The sequence below is a fragment of the Anser brachyrhynchus genome, assembly GCF_964034855.1.
Source record: "Anser brachyrhynchus genome assembly, chromosome: 15".
NCBI classification, from domain to species: Eukaryota; Metazoa; Chordata; class Aves; order Anseriformes; family Anatidae; genus Anser; species Anser brachyrhynchus.
The window spans coordinates 722,294-742,728 of record NC_137733.1 but is presented as its reverse complement, the minus strand read 5'-3'; the positions used below and the strand labels follow the sequence as shown (position 1 = coordinate 742,728).

The window sequence follows — 20,435 nt, the reverse complement described above, 5'->3', positions numbered from 1 at the left end:
AATTGGAATATAAGGACTATCTTAAATGAGACACACAATTGTAAGATGGCTAAATCAAGGTGAAATGAATCCTATCTTCAGTCACCGTTATAATCCTTCCCTGGGCAGTAATCATACAAAAGTCTCCACCAAACTGACCTCCGTGTAACAAGTTCTAAACTTCAGCTTTTCATCATGTGAAAGACCATAGCTTTGGATTGCCATGAAACTGAAGCTAGCTTGGCCCTAGAAACTAAGACACAACTTTTCCTCCTGCATCTTCATACCTTTGATAGCTCTGAAGGTACGTACCTTTCAAATACCCCATGTAGTACTGCAAACACTCCTTTCCTTTAGAAGCAGCTACTTTTACTTTCTCTTTTTGATCAATAATCCCCTCCACCAGGATTTGGCTCTGAACAGCTGAGGAAGTAGCAGTTCCTGTCAGGCCTAGCCAAGTGTCTTCAGAGCCTTTTAACTGCAGCCATAAAGGAAAAACACATTTGTTCAAAGCCACCACACAGAATTAATGAAGCCATGTTCAGAGATGATGCCCAACTATCAGTGCTTCCCACAGAGGGGTAAGTGGTGAGGGAAATGTTTCCCAATGGTTATGCGCTTACATAGGAGTTACCGAGAGAGGCACAGGCATGAGGATGATTGGCTCAAGAGCTGAATGACTGGATAGGACCAGGCTTGTGGACAATCCTTTAATGGTAGCAATGAAAGAAACATACTCCGACAGTCAATTCCCTGTAAGGCTGCTAATTTGTGCGATTTATTCCAAAACTAGGAATAGAGAAAGGCTAAGCAGAGCAAGTTTAGAGAGAGCGAAAAATTATGTAGTATTTGTCTTAGCCTGTTACTTATTAAATCATGATTATTTTTTAAAGGATGGCCTATTCTCTCAGTTAATTATGACTAACTACCCACATTCCTCCTAATGAAGAGTTTGGACAGTGCTGACCACATCATTCTTCTGTCCCACTCTTTTGCTACCATCACCTTGTTTATGTTATTCATATCACAGAGAATTAAGAGTAAAGGCAGAACAGAGGAGAGAAAGAGGAAGAGATTTGCCTTAAGATGAGCATTGTATTAGCTGTTCTGTGCCTTTTTTTAAGAAGGCCAATTCTTTTTTTTTTCTGGCAAATGATGCTTTGAATCTTACAGTTCATTTCTTTTTTTTTTTTTTTATTTTTGCTATGGTGATTTTACCTGCCTTACCAAACAGCCCAATCATGCTGAAGAAGGTGAGCTATAACAACATACAGCTTCTGAAAAAATTATATATTCCAGCTGATATACACTTACTACATTTGTCACTGAGCTTTGCAGATAACTAATGTTGTTGTCTTCCTTTCTGTCTTGATCATACTGCTTGTACATTGCATAACTGCTCCTTTAAAAACAGAACTGAAGAAATCAAGAATACTTTATATTGCCTGTACTTTCCTGATGTTTTACAAGCCACTGGCTGCACCTGAGCACTTTGGAAGATAGATGGCAGTAGGTCTTTAGGAAATAAAACCCCCACAAATCCACTACCAATAAAATAAGATAAAAACTCACTTCAAATTCCAGAGAATAGTTTTTCACATCAGCTGTGGTCTGATTTTTTAAGGATACTCCAATCAATCCCTCATGTCTCCCATGATCAGAAAAATGGAATCTGCTCTCTGATTGCAAAATGATGTCTCCTTTGTTGAGCTGGTGTTTTCCAGAGAAAACGATTACCTAAGTATAATCAAAGAAGGTGTTAAAGCTTAATTCTGTCAAAGAAATGGGCTCTTCATAGAGTAATAAGAGGCTGTACATGGGTGTTGGCATTCCCATGAAATTACACAATGTAGTGATGAATAAAACTTGTAATTTCAGAAATCAACACAGCCTCCTCCTCACAGTGCTTACTTCATTACATCTTCAGTTTTTGTGGTACAATAATGCATATTCACTGATTACAATCTCAGACAATGAACAGCTGTACTGTAACTAAATTCCATTAAAACCATATTAAAAACAAATTTATGTTTGCCTTTTTGCTTCTCAGCTACCCTATGTAGGATCCCTTTTGAAAGGATCCAAAAAATAAAGAGGCACCTGATTTTAAAGTGACACATATATACATTTTCCCCATAATAAACAAGCAGTAACACATCTTGATCTTGGAAAAAGTTTTTCACTGGCATCAGAATTTGGCAGCTGTTTCTCATTCCCAAAAGGGTGTGACATGCTCTGACAGTAAATGAGGAAACTGAGATGTGTTTTAGCCACTGGGAACTGGAAAGAAAGACCACATTTCTTGCAAGTTCAAAGATTTTTATTGTTGTGACTATCTATGGGCAATTTGGTGTCAAAATTTGCACCTAAGGAAGGTCATGGAAGGGTTTTCAATTTGTCTGAGTAACATAAAAATAAATGACAACTATAAGGTTCAAAAGTCCATCACTACCAGCAGAGCAGGCATAAAATAAAATAAAAAGTAAACTTTTGACTACAGGGTAAGGCCTAGCTTCATTTTTGATCACACATGAGCCTGTTTTAGTATTCTGCAGAAACATGAAATTTTTTAAAAGATCTTTGAGAGAGGAATAGAAAAGAAAGAACATAGAGGACAGGTGAATGCTTACAACCATAATAAGGCCTACAGAAAAAGAATCACAGAATTGTAGGGGTTGGAAGGGACCTCGAAAGATCATCGGGTCCAACCCCCCAAGAAGTAACACTAAGAAGAAGTAACACTACAGTGGCAAACATAACCTTTCTCTGCAGTCCATCAAAATGCATTGTTTATTTATGGTTTGTTAAATTACATAAGTAAGGCAATTCTTGTGAAAAATTGCAGCTGAGGAAAATTCAGTCTCCAAACCAGAAATTAAGTTTAAAGTGAAGTAGGTTCAATATGTTTATGTGAGACTTACATTTGGAATGTCGCAGAACTCAAAGCTCATGTAATAGTCCAGGCAAGATGAATAGTTTGTTTCTATTTTACCCAGAATATTTTGTTTGGTGCATGAGGTCAGGAAAATGTTTTCCATAACAGCTTCTAACTGAAATTTATCAGGATATAGGAATCGATTTCTCTGCAATTAACCGAGAAAGCGAAGTTAAAATATGACAACAGAACTTTAGACATTCCTCAGTGACCCTTTTGCCTCAGCTCTCAACTTCAGATTCAGTGTTTTTACATAACATTTCCAACTGGCAATGTTTTGGTTTAACAGCACAGTTGTTAGGCCCCATCCTACTGAATTAACTCAACAGTTTTGCAAATTTAGGGTACAAGTGAGGTGTATGGCTTATAAGAACTCAATTTTTCTTACTTATGCTACATTTATTTTTCTTCCTATGGAGAGAAAGATGTAAAAGGTAAAATGAAATAGTGGTATTTCATAAAACATGGTGCTTTACATAAGCTTTATTAAAAGCCATTCAAAATTACATACAAAAACTAAAGAAATTTCCATCTTTTAAGAACAACTTCCATGAAAAATATGGTAAGTTAGCAGATACACCAGCCTTCTTTTACCTCATAAGTTAAATTGTGTTTGAACTTTTTGTCATCCCAGTTCAGATCTAGGTATTCCTTAAATGATGTTGATGTTTGCTCTAGAAACCCACATGCATGAAGGTGTTCTATAATTAATACTCCCTGAAGCTGGAAGAGGAAAAAAAAAAAAAAAAAAAGACATATTAGTAATTTAAAAAAAAAAATGTGTTCAGTATTATCAGCCTTTCTAGAGGACTATGCTTTGTGGGCAAAATACATCCCTGTGAGAAGCCCTGAACAGTCCATATCTATAAAATACTCTTCTAGTCTCTAAGAGGTTGAATATCCTGTCCTGGGAAAAAACTGCATCCCAAATACAAAAATATCTGGCAACATGCAACAGAATTCTTCAGAGCTTTTATTTTTCTTCCTCTGAGGCAGCAGCAGGAAAAAAAAAATGTTAAAAGATTTTCATACAATAACAGGTGGAGAAAAAAATCATTCTGAGACAGAAAAACGGTATCAGTTACACCCTGCCCTTCTTTGACTCAAAGATTCATACCTGTCCTGAAGAGCCTGATACACACCCATCCCAGGCAGTGATGTTTGGCCTTGATTTATCCTCCAGGGTCAGTTGGATGTCAGTAGGCTGCCCACCATTCCACGTTAGCTGCAGCTGAAACCAGAAGACAAGGATTTGCCTAGTGAAGCAGGACTAGAACTAGCAGAAGAGCCTTCATGGCAATGCAGCAGAATGATCTCCATCCAGTGGAGAAAAAAAGCAACACAATTAAAACTGCTAGAGAAAAGTGTTAAGACTCCATTGAAATGCATGTGGTCTGGAAGCTGAAGGCCTTAGAAAAATGCACAGAGAAACTGCGTTTTTACAACTGAAGCAATAGAAGCTTTTCTGTTATCTTCTCGGGAAGCTGCATTTGGTCTATCATGCATAGCAATTAATGGTAACAGTGGAGTAATGACATTACAAGAGAATTTATCACACTGAACATGACATTTGAGACATATTGACTTACTGAGAGCTCTCAATGGCACGACTATGACAACCAAAATATTTCACAACAAACAGAACAAACAGAACATTACACAGTTTGTGCAGCTTGTTATTGAGCAGAAAGTCTTCAGCCTCAGCAACTGAAGTGTCCAGGCCCATGCCGTACAGGTACTGCATTATGCATACAATGTTCAGATAAAAAAGTATTCCATCATCTTTGAACCTGAAGGATGATTTGAGGAGTTCTTCATCTTTTTGCCCCCTTTATGCTTTGCAAGCATACATAACAATCTTAGTTTAAAGCCTTTCTGGTCTCACACATTTTCACACTTGTGTTGCAATTTCCTACATGGTACTAAAATTTAGGTTATCATAAAAAACAACAAACAAACAAAAAACTTTATCAAAGGGTTTCTGGCTTATTTTCTAGCTTATTTATTTATTTGTAAGAATGGGAGTTTGTTCATCAAAATTTGCCTTATTTCATTGCTAGGTTGGCTCTCGTGTGTTTCTGGCTTCTTACCATCCAAAGTGGGTCAATGCTAAGGCAAGACAGATACTGTCAGCTAGCAACAGTTATGCTTACAAATGGAAATAACACTCGTGTTTTGAACACAAGTAGATGATAGCACTTAGTGCTTTTTCAGTTTTTCAAGATGATATCTGGTTCTGCAATTCTTTGAGATGAAAAGACACTAACAGTCAATATAGTATTTCAGCTTTGTATTTTGTAGCCCTTACACATTATCTCACCTGGTGGTTGTACTTTCTGGCTCTTCTTTCTGACAGGGAATGAACCTCCAGTTGCCTCAAAGTGTAATTGAATGGGTGGGCAACAGTGGCTCTGTAATTCACACGGTCTCTTCCAAACTTCAGAGAAGATGACACTGATACCTTATCAATATAAACAGATGTAAAAGAATCTTGTGAAATAAAATACGTCTCATATATTGACCTCAAACATACATCCAGCAAGATATTTCTGTACCTTTTCCTGAGATGAACTGTGTGCTTAATAAAGTCATTTTTAAAGTAGCTAGGCAAATTGATGTTTAAATAAGGACATTCTTGCTACTTGAATTTTACATGACACATCTGAAAGTAACACTATTCTATGCATGTTATGGAGATGATGAACCATGCTTAAGTTTGTTGAGGCTTAAGTTTGATCTCATCTTTAGGCACACTGGGCTCCACTGCCTCAGAATGATTAGTCAGAGCTTGCAAATTCAAGCACAAACAAAAATATTTGCAGAGTCAGGAACTAAATTCTGTAATGTCGCTGGGAGGTATCATACATTACTTGAAAATATTTTTTGTGATAATTTAAGTAATGGCAGCATTTAAATAGTTTTGGTAATTTGAACAGCAACACAAAAATGCATACTATACAAATTCTAAAGTAAAATTTGGAATTTTAGCACTTTGTAAATGGATACTGTTAAAGGAATTCTGATTCTTTTTCTATTATTCAGAAAAAAAAAAAAAAAGTAATACTCAGCCAAGATGCTGTATTTCAGACATATATGTAAGTTGGCATAGTTAGTTACAATATGTATTTCATTACCTTTGGTTATGCAGCAACCTGTGGGGTTACTGCAAACAAAATACTATGGCCTGAAAATACTCCCAACAAGTATATGGCCTTCTCATGTTCCATAGTCACAGCATTTTATACATCTGAGAAGGACAGTTTGACTCCTACTTGAATTCTTTGGCTTGCTTAATACTGTCTTAAAAAATAATAATAAAAAAAATTCCACAAACTTCATAGTTCCTGTAATTCCCCACACACATATCTTCTGTGGACTGCTGTACCTGGTCCTTCTCCTTCCAAATGACAGTCAGGTCATCCCGGTGACTGCGTGTTGAATGCTTCATATACAACTTCACCCTCACATGCCACGGGAAGGTAATGGAGAGAGGATGGAAAAGCTCCACTACAAGGGAAAAAAAAAGAAAAAAAAAAAAAAAAGAAAAAACACACCACCAACAATGAAAACACAAGTAAGTTCTCCTCACCATGAATCATGACATTTTACTTTCTGATAAAGAAGAAGGTATAGGATATGCTCTCCCAAAGGGAACGGGGCAACAATTGGTTCACAGAGAAAACATGGTCTTGGTTCACACACATGCATGCACCCCTACCCAACAGCCATAGTGACTTTAGTGTGCTGATTTCTGCAGAATACAAAAAAAAAAAAAAAATAAGGGAAATGAAGAGTCTTCTATTTACCAGCAAATCAGTAATTATCCGTAATCATCAGAAGATTGATATCTACACCCAAAGCAACTTCCCGCAGTAACAGCCAGGGAAGTCATCTTTATGGAGCTGGGATGACTTTACCATTAAGTAACAGTTTACAATTAAGTAACAGTTTACAATTCTCAAACAAGTAAGTGCAGTTATTTTCTCTATTTTCAGTTAACACAGCCTCAGCATACAGATTTAGCACCTCAAGGTAGTGGCCTGTAGCACCAGTGTTCCCTGCAGCAATCCAGTGCACTAGGGTAACAGAATTCACTACAGTTTCTGACAGAAGCCTCAGAAGCATGTGACAATAAAACAACAAAAATTAGAATTTTATCTGAGGAGAAAAAGAAACACATGAAGAAGAAGAAAGAAGAATAAACGAAAATGAATTCAAAATGCTTCAACTCTACAGATTCAAAAGGGTACTTGGCCAGCTTTCAGAAAAAATGTTATCTGCAGGATATGCTTCTGGTGCAGTTCTGATATGCCACATCTGAGATGTTGAAATGTTTTCCTTCTCTCAGTTGTGAAAGACTTGCATTTATATAATAACTTCAGGGTGAGCAACCCTCACCACTGGATAACTGGGCATTTGAGGCTGAATGTTCCTCAAGCATGTCCATGCAAGTCCATGTGTACACATGTAATGACAACCTCACCGAGTTGTAAGTCTACAGATCCTATAAAGCTTCTCCTCAGCACCTTGATTTCTCTAGGAAGGAAATATATATGTTTCTTTTCCAGTACTTTTCAACTGTATCCTTAAGTTGTAAAACTACAGAACCAAGACCCTGATGTACACTGCAGAGTGTACTGCTGCTCACACTACGTGTTCTCCATCTCTCCCACCAAGGTTGCTTGTGCTTGTGAAAAATGAGGCATTCACTGGCACACAATTAAGGAGCTATTATATTCAAAATGGAACCATTAGGAAGAGGAGAGCGAGAGCCCCACACCTAAACAGGGATTTCTAGTTCAAATCACTACTCTGAATGAGGCAGAACGCAGATGCAAACCTCAGTCGGCCACCTCCCAGCTATGTGTCCTAGTGCCCTCGCTAGAAAGAAAGTAGCTGCAATATTTTAACGCTCTTCTCTGTTTACAAATGGTGTCTATGTCTGTTTATGTCTCCAATACTAGTTCCTAAGTTTTTGTTCTTCATTAAATATTTAAAATATTCAAAAGCAAATATAAAAATAAGATCAAATGTTTCATTTAATTCAGAGCACTTCTGAAATTTATTGTAAAATAGCAATAGACATTTGTATTTGTTGATGACTTTTCAGTCTGGCTAAACATTTTCCTGGCACTACTAGAGGTTATTGAAGTTTCACATGCTTCACAAAGCAGAAATATGGCTCTGAAGTGGACGTTTCTAACAGCCAAACTTCTCAAGAATTTGAAGCAAATAAGATCTTGTAAGGCCTGGACTGAGACAATTTGAATATGGATTTTAGAATCAGGTTTATACGACTTAGTTTATTGTATAGTCTGCTATCAACAAAAGAATTCAGAAACCTACCCTGAATGTCATGACCTCCATGCAACTTTGGAAAGAGTCCAGTGTAAATGCCTGTTATCTTTACCTCTTTGCCATCCCACAGAGCAATTTGCCTCAGCATACGTGTTCTATTGCCTTTTTGGTAAACCGTCATGAACACCAGCTGCACTGGAATATTTTTTAACTAAAAATAAAAGAGGACAAACATTAAATCCCAAGTTCTCTGAAAAGTTAAAAACCTATTGGAGTTTATAGTTTATACCCAAAATTACCTGTTTAGAATCTAGCTTTAGAAATGTGTTTGTAAAAGGTCTAGCACAATGATACCCTAATACCTGATCACTCCTTTTATTACCTGTATAATAAAAAATTAGCAATAGTTCAGTTTTTAATATATGATTTTTCTTATTTCCTAGGTATCTGTGTATTAACATACTCTGTCTATAGGAGAACACAAATATCAAACCAAACAACAATTTATATCATTTGTCATCCAGGCAAGCTAATCCAGCCATTCAAATTTTTGTTTGCTCATGCTACTGAAGAAATCAAGGGCAAAGCACCTCATAGCAAATAGAGTTGTATGTGTCCTTCAAGGTTTGGCGGCCAGCATCCTGACTGCCATGCTCTAGAAATAAGATAGTCACAGCTTGCCTTTTGCCATTTGAGTTGATGGTACCAACCTGGGACCTTGTCTGTATTATTTCAATGACATTAGTGTAGCTGGTTCCAGTGAAAGTTAGCTTAGCCGTAGCATTGAAATCCCTTTCTTCCATACTGAGGTAGAGTTTGCCTTTTGCTTCACTCATGTCAGAATTTACCTTTTAAAGTTCCCAAAGAGAGAGAGAGAGAGAGAGAGAGAGAGAGAGAGAGAGAGATGAGTATTGTGCTCACATTCTTGTCACAGTATATTATGTTATGGTCCTCAAGACCTTAGACAGATGTGACTTGTCAATTTCCCTAATGTTCACATTGTAGAAGACAGGTACAAAATAGCGTATACTGAATAACACGCATAAGAACTTTGTATGTGACCAGTTATTTCAGGAGTAATAGTGTTCTGCATTTGACTTCACTGGCACAGGTTGCCCAGAGAGTTGTGAAACCTCCCTCCTTGGAGATCTTCAAAAGCTGCCTGGGCAACTTGCTCTACTTGGCCACTGTAGAGCAGGGAGGTTGGACCAGCTGACCTCCAGTGGTGCCTTCCAACCTCTGTGCCTTCCAGCCTCTGTGATTCTGTGACTGACAAATAACCCCATTCATCTGCCTTGACTCTTGTGTACTTTTGCACTGCAAACAGCCAATATCCAAAACTGTTTTCTGCCCAGTCTCCCTTTTCTTAGTAGCCAGAATAATTAAAAAAAATTCTGGGGGAGATTCTGTCAGAAGTCGTAATTTATGCAGATGCATGGAAGTGAGTCAAATGGAACAAAGCCTTTCCATCAGGACTGCTGGCATCTTTGAAAACATCAACGTCCTCAACAACAAGAAGGCCAGAGATAGTAGCACTAGAAATAATACAGCTTGACTCCAAAAATACTAGGTAAGTCTAGTTTGTGGTGATGTGTGATAGATAACTTGCACATAGTTACCTTAGTAGATAGTTCTGTTGCACTGGGGAAGTACTGTAGAAAGAAGGGAAGATTCTGGAGTGCTTTTATATTCAACTCTTCACTAAAGGGAAGAAACGGACTTTTGTTCAACAGTATTTCAGAAAGTCTACTCTCACTGACAGCACAAGTTCAGCTGAGTAGTCTCTGAGTCTACCACAGCTATAAGAGTTAAAAATTGCAGTACCTTCCACTGAAAGTTTACCTAGCTCACATTTTTTGATGTATTCATACAAATGGAAAGGAAACTAAAGAGCAGTGCCATCTCTGACGTCAGTGAAAAACCTGTGTATGTATCTGAGGGATAGAATGTGGCCTGCTGGATCAAAAATTATTTTGGCTGCCATAGTAAATACATCAGCTCTTTTAAAATTATATATATATTTTGGAATCTCACTTTGCAAGCATTGCCATGGTTTCCAGCTTTAGAATTTACCATTATTAGACATTTTAACAGAACTTACAAGACTTTTCAGCACAAAGGTCTTTTACTAGAAACTTAATCTAGAAATACCTGAAATACTGTAAAGCTCAAAATATTACACCTCTTAAACGTCCTCAAAAGCCTATAGTTGTGTTTTTTTAATATATATATATGCTATACCGAATTTTTCTGTTTAGGCATCGATTATCAGACACTTTGCAGCATATTCTATTCATTCTTCATTTCTTGAAATAACTTTTAAATTTTTAAAAGAAAAATATAGGGAAATAAAGCACAGCAGATACAGCCCTACTGATAACAATTTACAAAACTGAGGGTCTCCATTATTTTACATGGTTCAATTATGCTAGAATGACTTAAGATTTGAAGAGCAACATCAAGTTAAGGTATACTTCTAAGTTCTTGTCTTGCTCAGCTTGAGTTTCCTGCATTATTTCACTGTCTGCTGCACTTTGATGCTGTGGGGGCAGGCAAAAAGACAAGCATGCCCCAAACTGCAGGGCTGGGCATCTCCAGCTCTTCATAAACTTACAGAGTGCTTTGGTAATGAAAGCAGTAATTTTTTCCATGGAATTACAGTGGTCTAATGACATTTTTTCAGTGCTCAGAATGACCCTTTTACCCTTGCTGGTCATTTTTCCTATTAATGGTAAAGGTGAAGTTTCTGTTTTGTTCATAGGTCAGCTTCAGAGCTCCTTCAAATTCTTTTTCAGTCAGGACTTCTTTAATTGTCATCTGCAGGGAAGAAAAAACAACAAGGAAGCAAATAAAAAACCACACTCCATAGATTCCACACAATATTTGACCTAACCTGACCACAGTCACTTGACTGACCAAAAAAATTTATCTTCCCGACAGGCCTTCCAGATGCTTTCTAGACTTAATTCAAAACGATAAAGAGATGTCTTCCTTTATTTCTGTGTTTCCATAGCTACTTATTTGCACTGTTGACAAATAACCTTACTTTTAACGTACCCTTGTCTACTTTAAATCTAAAGCCTTAGATTCTTGTTTATGCCTCCTCCAGTCTTTCATCTGCTGTAAATAAACTGCCTCTCCTTCTTTTTTTGATGAAACAGGCGGAGCTCCACAAACCTCTTACTCTAGTGTATTTTCTTTCTCCCACAGCTGCTGGCGCATCTACAGCTTTATCCCGAAATGCTAGAGACTCCCCCTGGGGAAGATGATTACTGTCTCTCACTTAAATATCAACACGTCATGTTTGCCAAAGTGTGTGGAAACAATAATTTCTGAAGTCCCTTGATTACACTTGTACCTTACACATGAATAAGGCATTTAACGAATTAACATCTCTGTTATTCTTTTTTTCACTCAAACATTTAGAAGATAAAAGACATTTCACTAATGATCAAGGTGGTAGAAGCAGGGGATACATCTAACACCTTTTAATAAAAATGTTGGCATTAAATATACATTTCAAACACTGACACTTAATATGCAGGTTTAATATTGGTTTAACATTTATTTTCAGAAGAGTCTACCTTTAATCTTATATTCTAGCTGCATATCCTCTTATTAGAAGAGAAGGTGACAGGTGGATGACTTGGATGTGCTGTTCTGTACACTACCCACCAGAAGGCAAGGAGACATTTCAACTAACAACTCTCCCAATGGATGAACAGGAACAGCGTTTGTTGATCCTGTCAGGTAGTTTGGAATACAAATCTATTTCTGTTCATTAAACTTTGTGCTTTGAGCAACAATGAAATATTTGAGGTATTTTTGCTACAGATGGCTTAACAGAGCTCAGGACTTCTCTATGTATAGTGTATGAAGGACAGCTGCTATTACTGCTAAAGCTCCTACTTTAGCAACCCAAATCAGCTAGGAAGTGACAGTAAACAAGTGCCTTCCTGACATGATTAAATCCTGAAATCAGTGATTTCAGGTACCTGCCGAGTTTCTTTAGAAAGAGACCATTAGATTTGTACTTAAGATAATGAAGGATTCTGATACATTGGACCAAGTTGTCTCTCATCTGCACCTTGTATAAACCTGGAATAATTTCACTGAGTCTGTCGGAGGTGCTCTGGATTCACGCTAGTGCAACTTAACTGACAGGTCTAATCAAAGTACAACAAAAGATCTATGGTTTATTACCTGAAGGAAGAAGGGGAGTCCCAGATGATGGAGAAGTGATATTGAATGCTTCACCTCTGCCATGAATTCAAATAAACCATAGAGCTCAAAGCCGGTATCAACATCCATATTCATGGTTATATCTTTATTATCATATTGGACTTCACAGATAGTCTTGGTTTTGTTTTCTAAATAACAATAACAAAATAGTGTCATTTTGAAGGGCTCATTTTCAAGGAATTTCAGTAGTGCCTGTATCAAATTAATCCATCATGCTTTTGGATTGAGACACTCATCATGAAGAAGTCATCCATTTGTGACAACATAAGCTGCAGCCTGTGGGTTCGAGGAGTGTTGGATGTCCTTGAACTTATCCAGTCTTAACAGAGCATGTACCCATGAACCCATGTATTAAGTCACAAGTCAGTTCCCAACAGTAATGTGTTTTTGTGACTAGAGTCGACTAGCTTATACAACCAGGCGTAGCACTTGGCACGTAGTACCCACTCCCTTTATTGAAGAGCTCTGAGCTGTTTTTATCTCCAGTGACTGAGTTCCAGATACAGGAGGAACAACACTAATCAAACTGAACAACTTAAGACCTTTCTTCCATTTTGCTACCAACTTTTAGTATTTGAAAAAGGAGAAAATACATACTGAAATAAAAACAAGATGAGAGATATGAAATCTGAAAAATCTGATATGAAATCTGAAAAATCTTTAGGAGAAAATGAATCACAGACAGTCACCATTGGTGGCTGTCCCAAAAGCCTTTTGCTGTTGCTTTTTTTTTCAGAATAGCTAACAACAGTATTGATCCAGTGCCTGCTGGCTTCAATAATTCCTACTTCTTGGTGCTCTATGGTTTTATTTACACAGTTGTCTGCCACTACCACCACAAGTATTCTCCTGTGTGGGCAGTGGAGTTACTTGATCAGAAAGGAAATCACCAGCTGAGGAAAATGCAGTTAGGATTTACATCAGGGCACACTTTAAGGACAGACTGGCTTATTCAGGATGGTTCTGTCAACAAATAAAAGCCATATATAATTATTTTCAAAAACTGCTTAAAATTACACTGGAATTCACATTTCTGTGCTCTGTAGCAGTTTCTTTGTGTGATCTGGAAAATGAAGTTTCTTAGTTTATGCAGCTAAGTATCCTGGGGATCACCAGTTTTACCAGGTGTTGTACCCCGTGAGATGTTTCCTGGAATTAAAAAAACAAATGAAATATAACTAAAAACAGATGTAGTTTAAGAATGACAATTTTATTCACATACCAAAAAAAAAAAAGGACCCTTTTTAAGTAGAGAAAATATTAATCAGTTTGTAGCTGTTGAAGAAATAGTTGAAACATCCTCAAAGAGCTATTATTCAAAAAGAATGCCACAAGGAACAGCAGGAACCTACCTGATTTCTGTAAACCGAGAATCAAACTGATTGCCCTAGGGTAGCCAGATGCCTGTAGCACCTCATTATTATGTACACTCTGGCAAAAGATATCCATTTGGTGACCAACATAATAAGAGTTTATTATGTATGTGATTGATGTTTCTCCAGCTGCAATATGCATATATCTTTCTTGAGTAGCATTTATTCCTTGAAAAAACACATCTACCTAAAAAATAACATGTAGATATGTTTTTGAAATATCATTTAAATGTCAATTAATTTTAAAACAGAAGGCAAATGGAAGTGAAAAGTCTCTTTAGTCTATACTTATTTTAAAAATCTATCCATTAGCAGAAAAAAAAATCTTATCCTTTCATTAATCATCTATGACTTTCCCATAGCAAATCTGTTCAACTGAGTTTCGAATCACTTAAGTCTCATTTATTTATCTCGAATTCTCATTAGTTCTCTTTTATCCCACAAAAACATGAAAAACATGACTCCTGTTATATAAAGAATCTTTGATCCATGCATACTGCCAATGTTTACTAGAGAGTAGGTACTCCAGTACTTCCCTGAAAGAGTACTTAAATAATTATTTCTTTAAGTATTAAATTCCTATTAACAAAATCAGGAGCAATATTCCAATTCACAATGCAATGTGCTGATGCCATACTGTCGTTGATGTGCAATATTTGTAAAACACATTGTAGTAACACTGATCAGAATGGAATAACCTGGTCCAGAAATTAGTTAATAATAAATTTTCTATTTCAGTAGTCCAGATTTTAGCCATCCATATTATTAAATATCAGAAAGTCTCATCTTACAAAATTGTAGTTCTCATTTTAGCCATGGTCTATATATTACAATAAAGGACAATAATTTTTTTTTTTTTTTTTTTACATTTTTTTAAATTGAAACTACCTGTATAGATGTTGGGATTCTGGCTTGTATCAACCATGGCCAAGTATGCTCGAAATTCCCTGTTACATTGGTACTTGTTTCAGACTCCTGGATACGCCCTTCAAGAACCGTCAAGTGAGCACCATAATGCACTTTAATACTCAAGCTCTTGATCGCTTTCAGGTTCAAAATAGCCTGCAAGCAACAATGGTAATTTGTGAAAACGCACCTTTGTAAAATGCAAAGTTCCTGTTAGTCAGGTTTCCATCTTTGGTTCAGGTAGTATCATCTCAAAGACGTGTAAATAAAAATTCATCTCATATCATTTTGTAACACAGACTAGTTAGAAATATTGAAGAAAGCTACCTGTTATTTTTAAATTTAAGATTTTAACAAGTATTCTCCAGCATGGCCAGGCCTTAACCCTATTCAAGCAGTTATGTGATTAATAAAACTTTAGTGTTGTGCTGTAGGCTTGTGTATCTCAGATATAAAAATATGTCAGATAATCAGTGACTGGAAGGAAAATACCATTTGGAATGTAAACCTTGAAATTGTTATTAGTACTCAACTCTGACTAGTCTATACATGGCACACTGAAGATCTATCAGACAGAAAAGGCATATGCTAAAATCCACTGCCCCTCCTCAGGTAGGGAATGCTGCAAGCTCAGCTGTGGCTTGGGTTGTTCATAGATTGGGAACAAGCCTCCAAGCTCTTATTCCTATTAAAAGTTCGGGTCCAGCAAGCTGTTCTTCCAGCCCCTCGAGAACAAAGTGAGCTTCTGGACTCCCCTGCTATTTGACTTCCACAGCTACTGCTTCTATCTCATGGCCTGATTCCAGACTAGGTGCGTGTCTCCCCTGTCAGTGTCTGATAACTCACCTGCAACTCAATCCTGTCTTCTATTTGCAAAGCCTTCAGTGCCTCTATGTTATGAGTAAGTTTGTAGTTCAGAGACACAACACCCAACTTCTGGACAAGGCTCAGTTCTTCTCTAATCTGTTATGCACAAATAACATATAACAAAAGTTAACTGTGGTGCATCTTTGATACTGGCACTGCCCTGACTATTTCTAATTATTGTACTAATTACACATTAGAGTAAAATTACAAAAATTTAAGGTGATGAATTGTCTAATTTTTTATGTCACATCATTGTACTGCAATAGGGAGTGTGAGGCACCTAGTGCTGATGTATGAAAAGAAAGGTTTGACATGGTGTTGTGGTTTAAGTTGGCAGGCAGCTAAGCACCACACAGCTGTCTGGTCACTTCCCCTCAGTGGGATGGGGGTAGAATTGACCAAGGTAAAAGCACAAGAACATAAGAACATAAGAACAGTTGACATAAGAACAGTTTAACAAGACTGAAAAAAAAAAAAATATATATATATATATATATTAAAAATTAAGTGATGCACAATGCAATTGCTCACCACCAGCCAACCAATGCCCAGCCTGTCTGCAAGCAGTGGCAATCCCCTGGCCAAGTCCCCCCGTGTTACTGCTGAGCATGAGGCCACACGGTGTGAGACATCCCTTGGCCAGTTTGGGTCACCTGTCCTGGCTGGGTCCCCTCCCAGCTCGTTGTGCACCCCCAGCCTCCTTGCTGGCAGGGTAGTACAAGAAGCAGAGAAGTCCTTGGCTCTGTGTTAGCACCGCTCAGCAACAGCTAAACCAGCTACGTGTTATCAACATTACTTCCTTCCAAAATCCAAAACACAGCACCATACCAGCTACTATGAAGAAAATTAACTCCAGCTGAAACCAGGACATACAGTTTGCAAATGGGAATCATGGATCACTGCTGAAGTCAAATTTATTGCTAAAACAGATGGCACAGGAGTGGTTGGAAGACAGTGGCTTCATTTAAGACCTTTAAAACTGAACCAGCCCTTGAAGAGTATTCCTAGGAGAGCCTCAAGCACAGCTATTTGAAGTGGAAAAGCAATTTTTACCATACCAATCAGCTCACGCTAACCTCTATTTCACATCTTCCTAACATGGAGAAGATACTCACTTGCTTGTTGTTCACACAGAAGTAAGTCAGTCTTCTATAGAAGTTAGTATTTTTTTCTGATATTACATCAACTAACATCCTCATAGGAATTCCAATGTCAGCAGCTTCTTGAATGTTATGGGTTAGCACGACATCCAGCTCTTGTCTTTCCTGTTAAAATTTCACAACATATATAGAAAAATATGTGTAGATTCCAAAGCTTGCTGCCATATATAGTTCAAAACAGGAATTTAGTATATTTGTCTGTCCTACACTTAACACTAATTAAAGCCAATTGCACTGAAATTAAGGAATTTGCACTGGGGGGGGATGGGGGAGCGGGTAGGGAATAGAAAAAAAGTTAAGCCTGACAGAGAGTATAAAAAACAGTTTTCAATTACAAGACAAAAAGTGCAAATGTCTCCCCCTCGTGTCAAAAACTTCCACTAGCAATCTGTTTCTCTACAGCACAAAATACCCAGGAATTACCAGTTATGGCAAGCAAGAGAATGATCAAAAGGAACTTCATGTACTTCTCTCTGTGTGTACTCTTCTCTCCTGCACTAGTGACAAGAGAAGTCAAACTTGTAATTGTCAACAGGGAAGCAAGAGATTCATAGCCTTTCTTGTGTTGTTGTCTTACTGAAGAAACAAACAGCAGTGCTACAATTAATCATTGCCTATTATTTTGCACTGTGAATCACAGTGATCACTCTATAAATCACAGCCTTTTTTCTTCTTGTGCATTGCTGTGTATTTCCATGATGAATGAAGAGTGTTAATACTGGGAGGACCTGTTGTGTACCTGGGGTGTGATCAGCACCTGTGTTTTTGCATGTTGTATCATATTTGATGCACAATATAAAAAATACCAAATAGTATGATATAAAAAAATACATGCAGACAAAGAACATAATAAGGAAATGATTCAGGAAGTGCCACAGCCTGTATCATATTATCCTATGTGTTTTACTGTATATTACAGGTGTCAAATTTCCGAAGATTTAATTTTTATTCTGGCATTTGTTACTAAAGCCAACACAAACAAATAGACAATATTTGTTCCCAATAAAATAGAGTATGTCATCCAGTACTTTGCACATGCAATCTAATAGTCTGCAGGATACTCACATCAGTGATGTTTAGTATAAGGAGTCCTTGTAATTTACTTTCATCAACAATGATGAATGTCTGTGAATCTAGGTTCATTTTATCCATTAAAACATAGCCTGAACCATCAATTTTTACTGGTGCTCCAAGATCCTGTAGAAGTAAAATGAACAAATAAATAATTAAAAAAAATACACACACTAAACAAAACACCAAAATTCACCCCTTTTATGCTTACCCACAGGTGTTATATACCTGAGATTTTTTTTTTTATTCCTTTTAAGTAGCCATAATAACACCTAGCTCTAAATCTAGCACATCAGGTAGTATACCCATCCACTTTTTTCTTTTTTCTTCTGAAGATGTCAGACATATTTTCAATAAGAGAGCTACCATAAATAGGACACAAGACAACCTGACAGATCTTCCTACCTGAGGTAACGGTCAATTAATTTCCTATGCATTGCATTGCTCCAAGGACACAAAGCATCCATAAATCCATTGAAACCGTACAGTTTACACAGGTTGATTACGGCAGCTTTGTTTTAAGGAGAGGGCAGGTAAATCTCATCATTATATGTTCCATTTTACCCTGATGTGCATATTGAATCCATGGCTCATTCTGTGATAACATCTCACTAAAACTTTCCCCCCACGCAATTCTGTCCCTTCCATTTCCTGGCTGTGCAGCACTAACTGGTGGGGTCTGTGAGAGGCCTAGTATAACAATGCAATGATTTCAAACAGCAATATAAATTTTCAGTCCGAAGATTCAGTGCTCAATCCAGCTACATTTAAAACTGCTACTTCAGGAAATCCTGCTGCAGAATTTCTCCCCCTCCACCTTCCTACAACAGTCTAGTCTGAGAAAACAAACTCATGAGTAAGAACTGAGGGAAGAAGTGCCACTTTTTCACACCTCCATCAAAAGGCAGAACGTGCTCAGCATGCCACACTAACTTGCTGAGAAAGGTCACGGCACTCTGCCTTTCTTCACCTAGGTAGCTTTGAAACCTGCCTCACTGCCCAGCTCTCTTAGCACCTCCCAGGCACCAGCACTTGAACTCCTTCTGAGATGAGGACTCCCAGGATGTCTGATGCCTGCCAGGTGGATTATCCCCAGAACGGGGCTTAGCTTCCTTTGTTTTGTACAGCAATGAGACTGTACTGCAAAGGATGGACGTTTCAAGTGTGCGATATGAGGTCATTCCACAGATCTCCAGTTTTCATTACATATGTCTACTAGCTAAATCTTTTCAACAAAGACACTACTACTGTTGCTGTTTACAGTCTATAGTGAGATTCTCACCACACCTAGAGGTTTAATCTCATTAATGAAGCAGAAGGCATGACTTGGCGGTGCTAGTCAGGCACTCTAAATGGTAAGGTTCAGCTCAGGGGTAACTGTATGGCCAGCTTTTCAAGAATTACACAGAAAAATGCCTCACCAGGGCAGTCCAAAACAGCTTGTTCAAAATGTCATTGTTGGTTTTCAACCAAAATTCCCCTCAAATATTCCTCAATCAAGGTCTCCCAGGAAATTGCAACTGCTGTTTAATGCTGTGTTTTTTTCCTGCTCTGTGTGTCCTACACAATGTTTTTCATACATTACACATCGGTTTGCTAACAAATTCATTTTCCTGTAAAGCTGAATGAAAATTTTCTGACATTAAGATTATTCATTTAAATTATATTTTAATTTTGTTTCCCAGTTTACTTGATATATTTTTAAACTACTATAGAGATTTGTTGTCAAACTGCTGAGAAATTACAATCACAGGTGAAACCAAGGACTACTTTGAATACTCATTCTCTCAAGATTAAAATCAAGCAGATTTCTCAGCCATCCTTTTAAAAAAATACACCAGAGCTAGTACAAGCAAGTCCATTGACCATAGGCACTGATTCCTATAAAATTTGGCTTAAACCTTTTAAAGGCATTCTACTGTGAATGATTGGCTCTAAAAGTAAAATGTAACATTAAGAGAATGTTTTGTTTTGTTTTGTTTTTGTTTTTTGCTACCACTGAAATCATTAGACTGTTTTCTTTTTACTTTAGTAGGTGCAAAGATTCTGGTTTAGCAGCATAAAATCAAGAGTAATACAAAAAATTCTTTCCTATACCTGAATTGTTTTGCATTTATTTTCTACAGACATTTTCCACTGAAGCTTCTTTTCAGGGTGGAAGTCCCCATTCATTTGAAGCTCACAAGAACCTGATTTCACTCCCAAGCCGATCTGATAGTTTAACTGTTTTCGTGAAGTTATGGACAGCTTATTTTCCCTTGGGACATCCTTCAGTTGAGGGAGATCATGCCTGAATTGAATTTCCAGTGTGATCTTTGGTCTGCACTCTGCTCTTACTTCAAGATGGGCAGTCTTGCCTTCTGTCTCAAGGACACAGAGAAGTTCTGTTTGGCACTTGTCTTTCTGAACAGATCCTGTAAGCCGTGACTGAGTTGGAATACTAAAATCCTACCAAGATACAAAAAAAAAATAATTATCCATTTGATTATACATACACATTGAGATGAGTCAATTTTGATTAATTTTTCTTTTCCTTTCAGCACACAAGGAAGGAGATCTTATGCTACAAAATCAGAGACAAAACCTGCAATCCCTGCACTCCTG

General features: G+C 37.4%; 1 protein-coding gene across 1 annotated transcript in view; it reads right to left on the bottom strand.

Moving 5' to 3' along the window:
• The window catches only part of LOC308178380 (uncharacterized protein), a 105,922-nt gene that overhangs the window by 16,260 nt on the left and 69,227 nt on the right, over positions 1 to 20,435 (bottom strand). The window contains exons 44-61 of the mRNA XM_080556924.1: positions 19,929 to 20,279; positions 17,826 to 17,957; positions 16,716 to 16,865; positions 15,580 to 15,696; positions 14,716 to 14,889; positions 13,807 to 14,014; positions 12,416 to 12,582; positions 10,917 to 11,029; positions 9,832 to 9,913; positions 8,923 to 9,060; positions 8,261 to 8,423; positions 6,300 to 6,421; positions 5,235 to 5,375; positions 4,032 to 4,145; positions 3,509 to 3,637; positions 2,901 to 3,062; positions 1,552 to 1,716; positions 292 to 457 (exon numbers count right to left, since the gene is read on the bottom strand). Coding sequence (XP_080413050.1) covers positions 292 to 457; positions 1,552 to 1,716; positions 2,901 to 3,062; positions 3,509 to 3,637; positions 4,032 to 4,145; positions 5,235 to 5,375; positions 6,300 to 6,421; positions 8,261 to 8,423; positions 8,923 to 9,060; positions 9,832 to 9,913; positions 10,917 to 11,029; positions 12,416 to 12,582; positions 13,807 to 14,014; positions 14,716 to 14,889; positions 15,580 to 15,696; positions 16,716 to 16,865; positions 17,826 to 17,957; positions 19,929 to 20,279 — 2,794 coding nt within the window. The remainder of the gene's footprint in view (positions 1 to 291; positions 458 to 1,551; positions 1,717 to 2,900; positions 3,063 to 3,508; positions 3,638 to 4,031; positions 4,146 to 5,234; positions 5,376 to 6,299; positions 6,422 to 8,260; positions 8,424 to 8,922; positions 9,061 to 9,831; positions 9,914 to 10,916; positions 11,030 to 12,415; positions 12,583 to 13,806; positions 14,015 to 14,715; positions 14,890 to 15,579; positions 15,697 to 16,715; positions 16,866 to 17,825; positions 17,958 to 19,928; positions 20,280 to 20,435) is intronic.